Below are 11,407 nucleotides of genomic sequence, written 5' to 3'. Positions count from 1 at the left end.
ACATCTTGTGACAACTCAACATATGTTAGTGTGTTGTTGTTACTGAAGCATCACACCAGACTGTTTTTTGATCCGTTGTCTTATAGGCTTATTTTTACCCAAGACTGCTGAAACTCTGCAATGAAAATTGGACTCTGACATCTCAGACATTCAAAGTACTTGTTGGAAAGGCTCTGACTTAACTAGACCAGACGGTGCTCAGCAATGATAAAATTAGGATATATTCTGGAAGTGCCTTCTCTTAATCCTTGAAGTTTTGGTCCTTCAGCTAGACACAGCTCCAAGGGCAGATCAGTCAGAGAAGTCAGACCCCAGGCTGAACGGAGAGAGCTTTCCTACTTTGCCCGCTCTGCCGTAAGCAGGCTGCCCAAGGACATGCAGGCTCTTCAGGAATGAAGCAGGGACCAGCATTTCTGAAGAAGGAACAACCATTCCATCTCAAGTGAGGAACTAAAAAAAGGAATTTGTTTATTGAGGGCAAGAGGATGCAAACAATATAAAAATCAAAAGCTTATCTGACTTTTCTTTCTCTGCTTCTCAAATGGGAGTTGGATTTTACTTGTACATTTTCTGAGGGTCCCCAACTGCCAATGGAATCCTTTATACTGGGGGAAGCTGTGGGACAGATTCCTTAAGAGACCCTTCGGGAGAACTCTCATTGGGCAGGAGTGGTGCTCAATATCGCCTATTTCTTTCCCTTCTGCTTCATGTGTACTACAAAATAGTCATTGCATGCAATGGTGAGCCCTGCGATTAGCGAGAAGAAGCTCTGGAAGCCCACTTTGCCATCTCGGCACTGGTCGAGGTCCTTCATTATTTTGTCCACGGCCAGAGGGTCTTTCTGATTCTGAAAAAAAGAACAAAGGCAAGAAATAATGGTCAGTGGTTACTGTGCCAAGCTTCTCTGATTTGCTCTGCTGACAACCATTAATTAATATAATCTTCCAATTATCTGAACTCTTGTTTTAGGTTGTAAGTGATTTTTGGAGGTCACCTAAATGTATTTTTCTGCCTTGAGGGAGCATTTCAGTAAATTCATATTCAACTCATAAGCTAGGAAAGAAGTTTTCATGGTATCTTTTCATAGAACTATAGAGATATTAGGAACTGCCTATTTCTAGGAAGAGGAGATTCATGTCAGAGAAGCTAGACCAGGCCTCCTAATTCTCAGTCCACCGCATATACCGCTGTGAACTTGGCATGACCTTCTGATCTGCCCTGCTTCTAGTTCAGCCAATTCCACAATTTTCAAGATCACAGGATTCTGCCTGAGAACCACCCTAAAGTCCCCATTTTTTTTGCAGCGTGTCAGCCTACATTCTCTTCATAATTTTTTTTTAAGATTTCATTTATTTATTTGATAGAGAGAGACACAGTGAGATAGGGAACACAAGAAGGGGGAGTAGGAGAGAGAGAAGTAGGCTTCTCTCCAAGCGGGGAGCCGGACGCGGGTCTCGACCCCAGGACCCTGGGATCATGACCTGAGCTGAAGGCAGATGCTTAACAACTGACCCATCCAGGTGCCCCAGCCTACATCCTCTTAACAAGTGTTTGTTTCTGATAGTGTGGTCAAATCTTTGAAAAAGGAAACGCCTTAAGAAAAGATCTCGTAAGATAATTTAGGCAGTAAGTTTCAGATCTCTCCTTTTCCTCGTGAGGATGGTGGTAATGTGGCTGCTCCTCCAGGGGCCAGACCATCAACCAGTGAGGGAAATGAGGCCCTCTGGAGGTGTAAAGGTGTTCAGGGGAAGTCTCTGTAATTCCCCGGATTATGCATATGAGTGAGGAAACTCATGCGCAGTGTCTCAGGAGTGCTGGATGTTTCCACACTGCACCCAGAAACCCCCTATGCTAAAGCAGCAACATTTCCCACTTGAGGACTGTAAACTCCACCCTAAGCTGTCACCTACGACTCACTCCCTGTGGCTGCCTCCGCTTCGGGTGGCTTTCAGTTAATTCTGGCCTCACCGTCAGCTTCCTGGCTGCGGTCAGGAGTGATATTTGGATGACACAGAGGTCAACTTTAGAAACAAAATGCTCTGTCAGTGCAGCAAGTGTGGGTGTGTCTGGAATTAGGAACCATGCCTGGAATAAACGGCACAGCCACGTTCTGTACTCCGGAGTCTGTACGCCCTTTATGTTTCTTATGCCACCAAGCCTTCAGGGGGAGAGTCTGGGTCTCACATGATGTTCATCCTCACTTCTCATTTTATGCAACAGCGCAATTAACAAGGGGTTAGTACGGGGAGAATGCCTTTGTGTGATGGGCAGGCTTACAAGGAACACATGCCCCTGCATTTTATGCTTGCCTGGGAGGATCCCTGAGAGCGGAAGTGTGGAGGTGATTGTGTCCAGCCCTCTCATGTATGGGGCCGGAACTGAGGCCCGGAAGCCAATGCCACCTGGCCAGTGTGAGGACAAAGCCAGATCTAATTCATGGTCTGGGGCTGTGAAAGCAGAGCAGCAGCGTATTCTGCAGCTTTCTGGGCTAGCATCGTGGCCCGTGCGGCTGTGAGCCCGCTGTCAGGCTCTGCGTATCCACTTACTTAACTGGTGTGGATAACATGTGAATCAGAGCGTACTGTAAAACCCCATGTTTACGGGCTCGGGAGGCAGGGGCTCGACTCATGTGCTCACCACCAGGCTGACGACAAGATGCAGGACTCAGCACTTTACCATCAGCTTCCTTCACCTGTTAGAGGCTAATGCAGTTTTCTACCCCAAGCACAGTAACGATCTTTTCTTCTTCCTTTTTTTTTTTAGATTTTGCTTATTTATTTGACAGAGAGAGAGGGAGAGAGAGAGAGCACAAGCAGGGGGAGTGGCAGGCAGAGGTAGAGGGAGAAGCAGGCTGCCGCTGAGTAGAGAGCCCGACAGGACCCTGGGATCATGACCTGAGCCAAAGGCAGCCGCTTAACTGACGGAGCCACCCACGTGCCCTATCAAATGACCACAGGAGTGGCAGGGAGAAAGGGGCTAGCATTTCATGCTAGTACTTTGTCAAGCAATGTTTCCCCTTTGGTTAAACACCACAGCCACGTCTTGAGGGGCTATGATGTAAAAGGACAACTATGCTTTGTGGCCTAATGTCCTAAGTAAGGTGTCTGAGCTGAAGGCACAGTCCTCTCCTGATGGGCCCCTCTGGGGACTCAAGCTGTGTTCTCAGAGCATTTTCAGTGCAGAAAGCAGTGATTTCTGAGTCACACTTGGCTCTCATTCAGCAGATGCTTGACAGCATTCCTTTCTAGATTAGAGCAGGACACTTATTTTTAAAAAGCCTTTATCTGAAGGGATCTAAGAAGAGACAAGAATTGCTCAGAGTGGATGTGACCAGAATGTGGGATCTCCAATGCCAGGTTTATGGCACGAGGTGGCCATAAACCTGCTTAATGCCTCTCTGGTGAGAGGCCTTTTTTCTCCGTCTCTGTCTCAATGGACATCTTGTGGTTCTGTGTGTGCAGCCTTATTTCACCTTCACACTGTAAGCTCCTTGAGGGCAGGGAGTGTGTCTTCTCTACCTTCTGCTTCCCCTATGACATCTTACAAACCGTAGGCACTCAATAATGTTTAATAAGTAAAGGAACAAAGACATTTTTCTACTAGGGGCCTCCGCAGGGAAGGGATGGAAAGTGGAAGGAAAAGCAACCAAGACTAGAAGTCCTAGTGTTCATGCCTGGTTCTTTCTGGGCCTTTCAGGACTTACTTCCAAAAATCCAGGGAACTCCTTTTCCATGAGTACTCGCAGGTCCTCCTTTGTTAAGTAGCCTTTATCACCAGCAAACTTGTGAAACGTGAACATCATGGTTTCCATGGCATGTTCCATTTGAGACGGCATTTTGGTGAGGTCTGTTGAAACCTTTTAAAAGATGTAAAGAAAGAGTTTACATGAGCTTTTAAGACACATGTATTGCCAGTCTTCTGTGGGTAACTGGAAGGAAAATGATTAGGTCATCCATGTGACCCTTTCTGGCTCTAACGTTCAACGAATCTAAGGCCCCATTCACCTCAGGTGTTGGGCCTCCTGCTGATGGAAATGGGCCCCTCAGATACTGGTGCTCTAAATGAGGAATTTGTCTAGTTGCCCACTAATTCTGCATCAATCACCTAATAAGGAATAAAAACTAATCATTTGGAAAAGCAAGGTCAGTATTCCTATTTTTAACCGACAAAGCATCTATTGAAAGAGCAGAGGTTTCATCTTTTCTCTTGCCACTGGTACATGGGACTGACTCTTAGATACGTCTGAATACCAACAACCCACACAGTCAAGCCTGGTTAATAGTGAAAACCTCAACCCTCCAAGCTTAACTAGGTAACCTGATTCAGTTTAAGTGTAGGCTTAGAAATCTGCTAAAAGGGCACCTGGGTGGCACTGGTGACTGAGTGTCTGACTTTTGGTTTTGGCTCAGGTTGTGATCTCAGGGTCATGAGATCAAGCCCTGCTCAGTGTGGAGTCTTCATTTTATTCAATTTAAAGATTTTATTTATTTATTTGAGAGAGAGAAAGAGGGAGAAAGAGCACAAGCTGGGGGAGCAGCAGAGGGAGAGGGAGAAGCTGAGCAGGGAGCTCAATGCAGGATTCGATCCCAGTATGTTGGGATCATGACCTGAGCCAAAGGCAGATGCTTAACCAAATGAACCACCCAGGTGCCCCAGTGCAGAGTCTTCTTGACATTCTCTCTCCCTCTCCCTCTCCAGTGTGCCTCCCCCCACCTCCAATGCCATGCATGTGCTCTCTCTCTGTCTTAAAAAAAAAAAGAAAAAGAAAAAAAAAATCTGATTACAAATAAATTTTGTTTCCTGGGCATGTATTCTTTACTAAAGGTCTGAGCTTGTTATTGCTTGCAACACATTTCTTGCATCTCTGATAGTAAAATGCAGGTTCTCAAAGCTACTCAAAGCTCATTGTCTAGTTTCTTGAAAAGGAACAATTAACAGTATATCCCCAACTCCTTTGGGGACCTAGTTTTTGGCAGGAAGCACAGAAGAACCACTCTGATTCTGGGGCACGGTGGGAGAGCAAGACCTTTCCATCGGAAAGTGTTTAAAAGAAGGGAAAGGAAACATGTCAGATCATTCTGTTCAGGTACAATGATCTGGGGGCATATGCCACATCAAGACCCGGTGCCTGGTGCTTAATACAAACTCAGTGGATTTTGGCTTCATTGGAAGGAATGTTTTGTCAGAACATAGTAGTTTTGGCCAACATCACTTAAGATCACACTAGTGGACAGAAACAGGTGAACCTGAATGGAGACTGTAGCATACCACTCCAAAACCAAACAACAACAAAACAAAAAGCCCCCAAAGGGGAGCCTGGGTGGCTCAGTTGGTTAAGCAGTTAAGCGTCTGCCTTCAGCTCAGGTCATGATCCCGGGGTCCTAGGATTGAGCCCCACATTGGACTCCCGGCTGAGCAGGGAGTCTGCTTCTCCCTCTCCCTCTGCTGCTTCCCCCGCCGCCCCTCGCTTGTGCTCTCTCTCTCATTCTATCAAATAAGTAAAATCTTAAAGAAAAATAAGTAAGCCCCCCAAAACCCCACGGCACAAGAACAGGTTTTGAGCACAGATTGATGGAGAGGCTGGCACCTTCCCTGGCTGGAGTGCCCAAAGAAACCAGAAACATGATTTCGGTCTGGTTCCTGCTGCTGACGGATCTGTGTTCAACAGATTTCTAAATGCTATCTTTTACAGAGGAGAAGGCAGAGCTAGTTGGTGACCACGGGGACTGAGCAATTATACTTCTGAATTGTAAATTCTTCCCCTTTAATCCCCAGAAAAGTGCAGGAACCAGCACGCTAAAGAATGTGCTACTCCAGAGAATGCTACACGCCAGACTCTGGCGTGATTCATCCAAAAGGCAGTTCTCTTGGAAAGATCAGCAAATTAATGCTTCAAGGTCCACTGTGAGATGAATTCCAGGGGAACCACACCCTTTTCCCTCCCTTCGTACGCAGCCCCAGTGGTTGTCAATGGCAACCCACAGCGCTTAGATGGAGTTGCCCTTGCCCGGATTGTTCTGGAAGTCGAGCAATTTAAGAGAACTGAGCTGAACGAGTCAGGGGAGGAAAGATGTGGGATCCCACCCTAGGTCTGAAATAACTCAGGAAAGGAGTCAATGACCAGAGGTATTTAAAAAAACCCCTCTGTGTCTAAGCTCAGAGCAGCAGGGTTCTTCATAACGGATTCCCAAAGGTGCCAAAATTGGTCCTGGTCACCAGATACCCAGCTCACCTTCTGCACAGAGCAGAGGGAAGGTGCACTGCAAAGCCAAAGAAAGGGGACAGAGCATAGTAAGGACCCCTATAATGGGAGAACAGACTAATTTAGGAACTTCTAAGGAATATAAGTTGTAAGCAGGAAATCTTGGCGACTCTTGAATATCTTCTTTGAGAGAGTGAGGCCAGTCTAACTCGAGTGAACGCTCAGGTCTCAGATCACTCCAGTCCCACTCCTACTTGTCCACATTCATTAGGAAGCTTTCTTCTCTGAAGCTACGTGTCCCCCAACTTCCCCTCCCCATCGCTGTTTTATTTAACAAATGGGCAGTAAGAACAGCAGCCAGCCGACTCCCTATTTGTCAGGTAGACCTTTGAAATAAGAACGCAGAACAGTGACTAGCCAGGAATCTGAGTTCATGGAGGTGAATGGCTTTGATAAGCAGAGGAGATGCCCACGGTCTCATCAGGAACCAGTGCCCAGAGAGTACTGAGCAGGGCTACGAGCAAATCATTGTTTTGATGGAGGAGCCAGAGCACTGGTTTTCAAGTAAGATGAAGGAAAAGGGGCAAAAGTTGTGATTAGAACTGTTCTCTTAGCTAGTGGATGAGTCACGCACGGAGCTCTTTTTCCCCAATGCAGCTGCTGCCCCACTGAGTCAGCAGTTCTCCTGTCTTGGGTGGGGCAGGCTGCAGGGCTGACCATTGGTACTAGAGGAGCAAGTTCAGGGACCTGAATCTGGCGCTTCCATCTCCCCAATCACACAACACACTCCGTTCCATTTTCGCTGGGGCTAAGACGGGGCAGCGTCCCGCGTACCCAGGACAACCTAGTTCTGCACCTGAAACACTCAATCCATTTAATCTTTCACCTATCTCCCTCTCAGATTTAAGATCCTCCAGGGGAAGAACTGTGAATTATTCTGTTCTATGAACTGCAAGATAAGCATTTGCAAAATGAATGAATGAATCAATCAGACAAGCCCCTTGGCAGGACCTGAAGTGCAGGTGTGACCACCCGGGTTTGCACTGAAACCCTTGTAGTTCAGAGCTCGGCAGAAGGATGTGAAGCTGGGGTGAAGTAGGGAAGCGGCCCACAGGGGCTGCCTGTGAATGGAACAGTAGGGTACAGACAAAAGCACATTCCGTGAGCGCAGGGAAAAAAAAAAAATGTGTCCTGCTAAACAGGTCTGGCCAGACCCTGAACATGACTTCTCTTTCTCTTCACACTCCTGCTGTTTTCTTGTGTTTTGGTTCACACTGTGCGCTCCATAGGCTGTAACTCCCTCATCGTTCTTGCATTTTTTTATTGAATCATTTTATTCTGATGTCTGTGTATCCTCCCTACCAGTTTGCCTGGGTAAGAGGTCTTTACGATGGAGGCTCAGAACTCTAGTTTTTCTCTGTGCAGTTCTCTCTACAGAAAAGAACCCTGGACTCCACAAATTTAGTCACAGTGGTGGGAATTACATTTTCCATTTCTGGTCCTCCTACACCGAGCACTTGTGCACATCCCTGGCGTTAGGCTGGGTGTGCACATTCACACACACACACACACACACACACACACACACACATTTTCTCTCTCTCTCTCTCCCCCTGGTGCTTGCCTTTGGGGAGTTCACCAGCTAATGGCATACTGTTTAAAAATATATTCTGAATTCTAGTTAATTGTGTTTCTGATTCTTTCCCCACTAGATTGTGGGTTCCTTAAGCAGCCTGCCCTCCCACAGCCTGCTCAATGGAGTAGTAAGAATGAGTGACAATAATGTACATTTTGGTTCTCCTGGGAGTAGCAGGGAGCAGGAGGCCTCCTTGGAAAAGTGTCTGTTCCTGAGCGATCCCAAATGTTTGCTCTGGACCCATGCCCAGATCCAGACTGTAATTTCAAAAAGGACACTTCTAAAGAGCAAGAGGGCTGATTTACTTTGCTCTTCTGTGTCTTGTCCATACCCTAGTTTTCTTACAGCCCACCCAGAAAATAATTGGCAGGGTGTGTGTCAAAACAAACATCTGTTATTTAAAAATGTGTTTGAGGTTTCCTTCCTTTTGCTTTGGAGATTTTGAAAAGAAAAGAAAGCTTTTTCTTTCTTTCTTTCTTTCTTTTTTTTTTTTAATTGAACACAGAAGGTATTTTTGAATTTGATCCCTAAAAAGAATTCAGAAAAAATGAGTTGAGGCAACAGATCTGGATCCAGACTCTCTCTCCTGCCTCTCCTCAAACATAAAACATGCTCATCAAAAACGTGGGCAGTGAAGAAAAAGCTCCAGATGCAAGAAGAACTCAGAAGCCTTCTCTACCCCAGTGGAGCACGTTCACTTTTCCTGGAAGAGCTGTCAGACATCAGCCTTAACTGGCAAAGGGTAGCCATTGTGACAGTGCTGTTAAAACCATTGGTGGGTTGAGTGGTAGTTATTTAGTGAAGGGGTAGGAAGCGCTGAAAATTGTTAAAAAATAAGCAAATTCATTCTTTTTGTTTTTGATATGAGATTCCTAAATTGTTGAGTCCTCAGGAAAATGAAAAGATTAAGAAAGATGCTAAGCCTTCATTCCAGCTTTCCCAACACTCAGAGTGCTAACTTACACATCAAAACCCTGAAAAGATTCCATTGTTTCTCTCAACTTTGAACTATTGGGCTTTATCCAAGGGCATACCAAGTGGGCAGTGCTCTAAAAAAGCCACATTTTTGGAACTCTGATTGGAAAGCAGGGAGGCACCCAGTCTTAGCTCCACCAGGCCCAAGGGCTGACTTCACTGGGGCGGCTGCTTGAGGGGATGGTCAAAGGCCAGACTCAGGAGGAAAAGGGCCCATCCTATATTGTTTGCAAAAAAAAAAAGCCAGGGCAGAGCATCATCTAAAAATCAGCATACTTTATGGCCAGGATATCCTCAAGAAAATGTGAAGAACTGAAATAAGAAACTTCAAATGGGTCAAGGACAACGATGAAGAAAGTGGCTTCTGGCTGTCAAGGAAGGCATATATGCCATTCAGGAGAAACAAGAAATAGAAACAGGTTAGGAATCTGTGGGGGCCGGGCTGATGAAGAAATTTCCCATGAGTTATATGAACTCATTTCTGCCCCAGCCTCTGGTATTATCTTTTGCAATCTGCTGGAACATGTTGGAGGCAAAGATCACTGTCTGGGTGTTTCCATGAGCCTGGTCTCCCCCGAAGTGCAGGGTATAAAGAGCCACTGCAGCAGTCTGAAACTCAAGCTGCAGGGCTGGGGGGTGGAAACCTGCAGCTGCTGCTAAAAACATCTTAACGGGAAGAGCTACCTCACAAGTAAAGCTGGGGCAGCCTGCCAGCAGGCATGCCAGCCAATCACCCAACAGGGGTGCGTCTCACCTTGGACTTGCCAATCCAGTTGCTGCCCTCACCCACAGTTCAGTCCAGAAACCTCTCCTTCAGATAGCTGGCCAGTCCTGGTGTGACTCACTTCCTCTTGGAAAATGCCCTCTGAGATGGCACAGTTCCCCTTCTTCGGGAAGTGTTCTGTCCGAACCATCTGCACAGACTATCTGGAACCACTGGGGCCACACCCGTGTGGTCTCACAGCTGAGTCACGGGCCTGCTCTAGGAGAATCTGGGAGCCCTTTGTGCTCACCAGGCCTTGCATGATGCTCCCAGCTCCCCTTGAGAGGGAAGGGGAGGTGGACTTGATGTATTTCAGGGTCTGGCCTAGGGCTCTGCTCTGCCTAGCTTGTAGCTGCTCGGCTTTCCTTGGCTTTCCTCACCAGCCCCAACCACCCACCTTGGCAGAGTCCCCGTTTCAATTCGGTGGAGTCTAAATGGACAGTAAGCAGTGTCCAGAGCTGGAGGAAGCCGCATTCCTTTGGCTAAGCTCAAGTTGTGACCCGGTACCAAGGGCAAGTCTATCTCTGCTCATTGCATGGGGCCAGATTAATCTGGGCTGGAAGGTCTTTCATCAAGGCTGCTCTTCCCTTCTTTATAGTTCCACTTGTTTAATGAGGATTGCAAGAAGGGAATCCTTTCAGTAGGGAAATCCCTTCCTATATTCTCCTCTCTGCCACCGCCGCCGGCTAGCCAAGCTTTGTTACGAAAACAAATAGACCTACACACAAACAACAGGAAGCCCAACCTGCATCATCTGGGCGAGGGACTGAGCAGTGCCCTTTAGGAAGCTGCCAACCCGTCCAGCTCGGTCCGTGTAGCTCAGTGGAGGAGGCCACACACATCTGGCCAGAGGTCAGCTTGCAGCCCGAGCCCACAGAGAAACATGTCAGCCAGGAAGGGGCGAGAAGCGGGGTTTCGGATAACTCGGGAGACTGGTGGAAAAGTAGGAAAAGTGGCAGGAAGGAGCAACGGAAAGGGAGGAGAGGGCAGAGGCCCCGGGGCGCCCACACCGCGGTCCGGGAATAAATGACGAGCGCCCCTCCTCCAGTCCGTGAGGATCGGGGCAGGGGCGCTGCCCGCCTCGCCGGGGTGTGGCCCAGGGCGCTGAGAAGTGGACAGCTAGCAGCCGCCGGCGCCTGGAACACCGCGCGAGCCCCGACAGCCGATGGGGGGCTTCCCCAGGCGCCAGGTCGGGGCTGGGGGCGGCCCGGGAGCGGCGGGCGGAACTCACCTTGGCCCGAGGCGCAGCAGGGACGATTGGCTGGCAGGGACGCACGGCCAGTGAGCGGAACGCAGCGCTCTGGGAGCCTTAGTAAAGGGTGGGGGTTGGAAGGGGGAGGGGGAGGCAGGAGGAGCCTGGGCCGGTGTCCCGGCAGCGCTCACCCCACCCCTTCACCCCGCCCTCCTCTTCCTGTCCACCCCCCACCCCAACCCGGCGCAGGCACACACCCTCCCAGCGGTGCCGCAGCGCCCCGGACTCCGCCCGCTCTCACCTCGCCTGAGAGCGTTCTTGTGAACGTCTCTTCCTACTCGAGGGCTCTCGGATAGTTCAGGGCATCCCCACCCTGGGCCGTGCCCTTCCTCTCGGGTTTGGTTTTAGGGTGAGCGCGCGAAGAAATCAAAGAATCCAGACGTTCTGCGGGTGGGGCGCGCTGGCCCAGAACCAGATGTAGGCGGCTCTTCGGTAACCTACAGGTCTAGGAATTAGTTTCTAGATGGTTCCGCAGGGAGGGAGGGGCACGTGGAGCCCAAACGACAGCCAAGGCGTTGTATTCGCAGATTAGGCCCAGGACTGCAGTCCGGAGGGTCTCCTTGGCTTGTGCCCCTGGCA

General features: G+C 48.6%; 1 protein-coding gene across 1 annotated transcript; it reads right to left on the bottom strand.

The window, feature by feature from the left end:
• Nucleotides 1-438: 438 nt before the first annotated feature.
• S100A10 (S100 calcium binding protein A10) lies at nucleotides 439-10,993 on the bottom strand. The gene is made up of 3 exons (XM_080801854.1): nucleotides 10,808-10,993; nucleotides 3,704-3,856; nucleotides 439-847 (listed from the first exon to the last, which is right to left on the bottom strand). The coding sequence occupies exons 2-3, from the start codon at nucleotides 3,833-3,835 to the stop codon at nucleotides 686-688; spliced, it is 294 nt and encodes a 97-aa protein (XP_080657980.1). The 5' UTR covers nucleotides 3,836-3,856; nucleotides 10,808-10,993; the 3' UTR covers nucleotides 439-685.
• Between the last annotated feature and the right edge of the window lie 414 nt (nucleotides 10,994-11,407).

Source organism: Martes martes, assembly GCF_963455335.1.
Source record: "Martes martes genome assembly, chromosome: 4".
NCBI classification, from domain to species: Eukaryota; Metazoa; Chordata; class Mammalia; order Carnivora; family Mustelidae; genus Martes; species Martes martes.
The sequence above is the reverse complement of the archived record's forward strand: the minus strand, read 5'-3'. Positions and strand labels throughout refer to the sequence as shown.

Bases quoted from the DNA above. Each gene is read 5' to 3' on its own strand.
- S100A10 (XM_080801854.1), bottom strand. From the start codon at position 3,835: ATGCCGTCTCAAATGGAACATGCCATGGAAACCATGATGTTCACGTTT. The intron at 848-3,703 runs GTAAGTCCTGAA...TCTTTTTTTCAG, and splicing joins AGTTCCCTGGATTTTTGGAA to AATCAGAAAGACCCTCTGGC.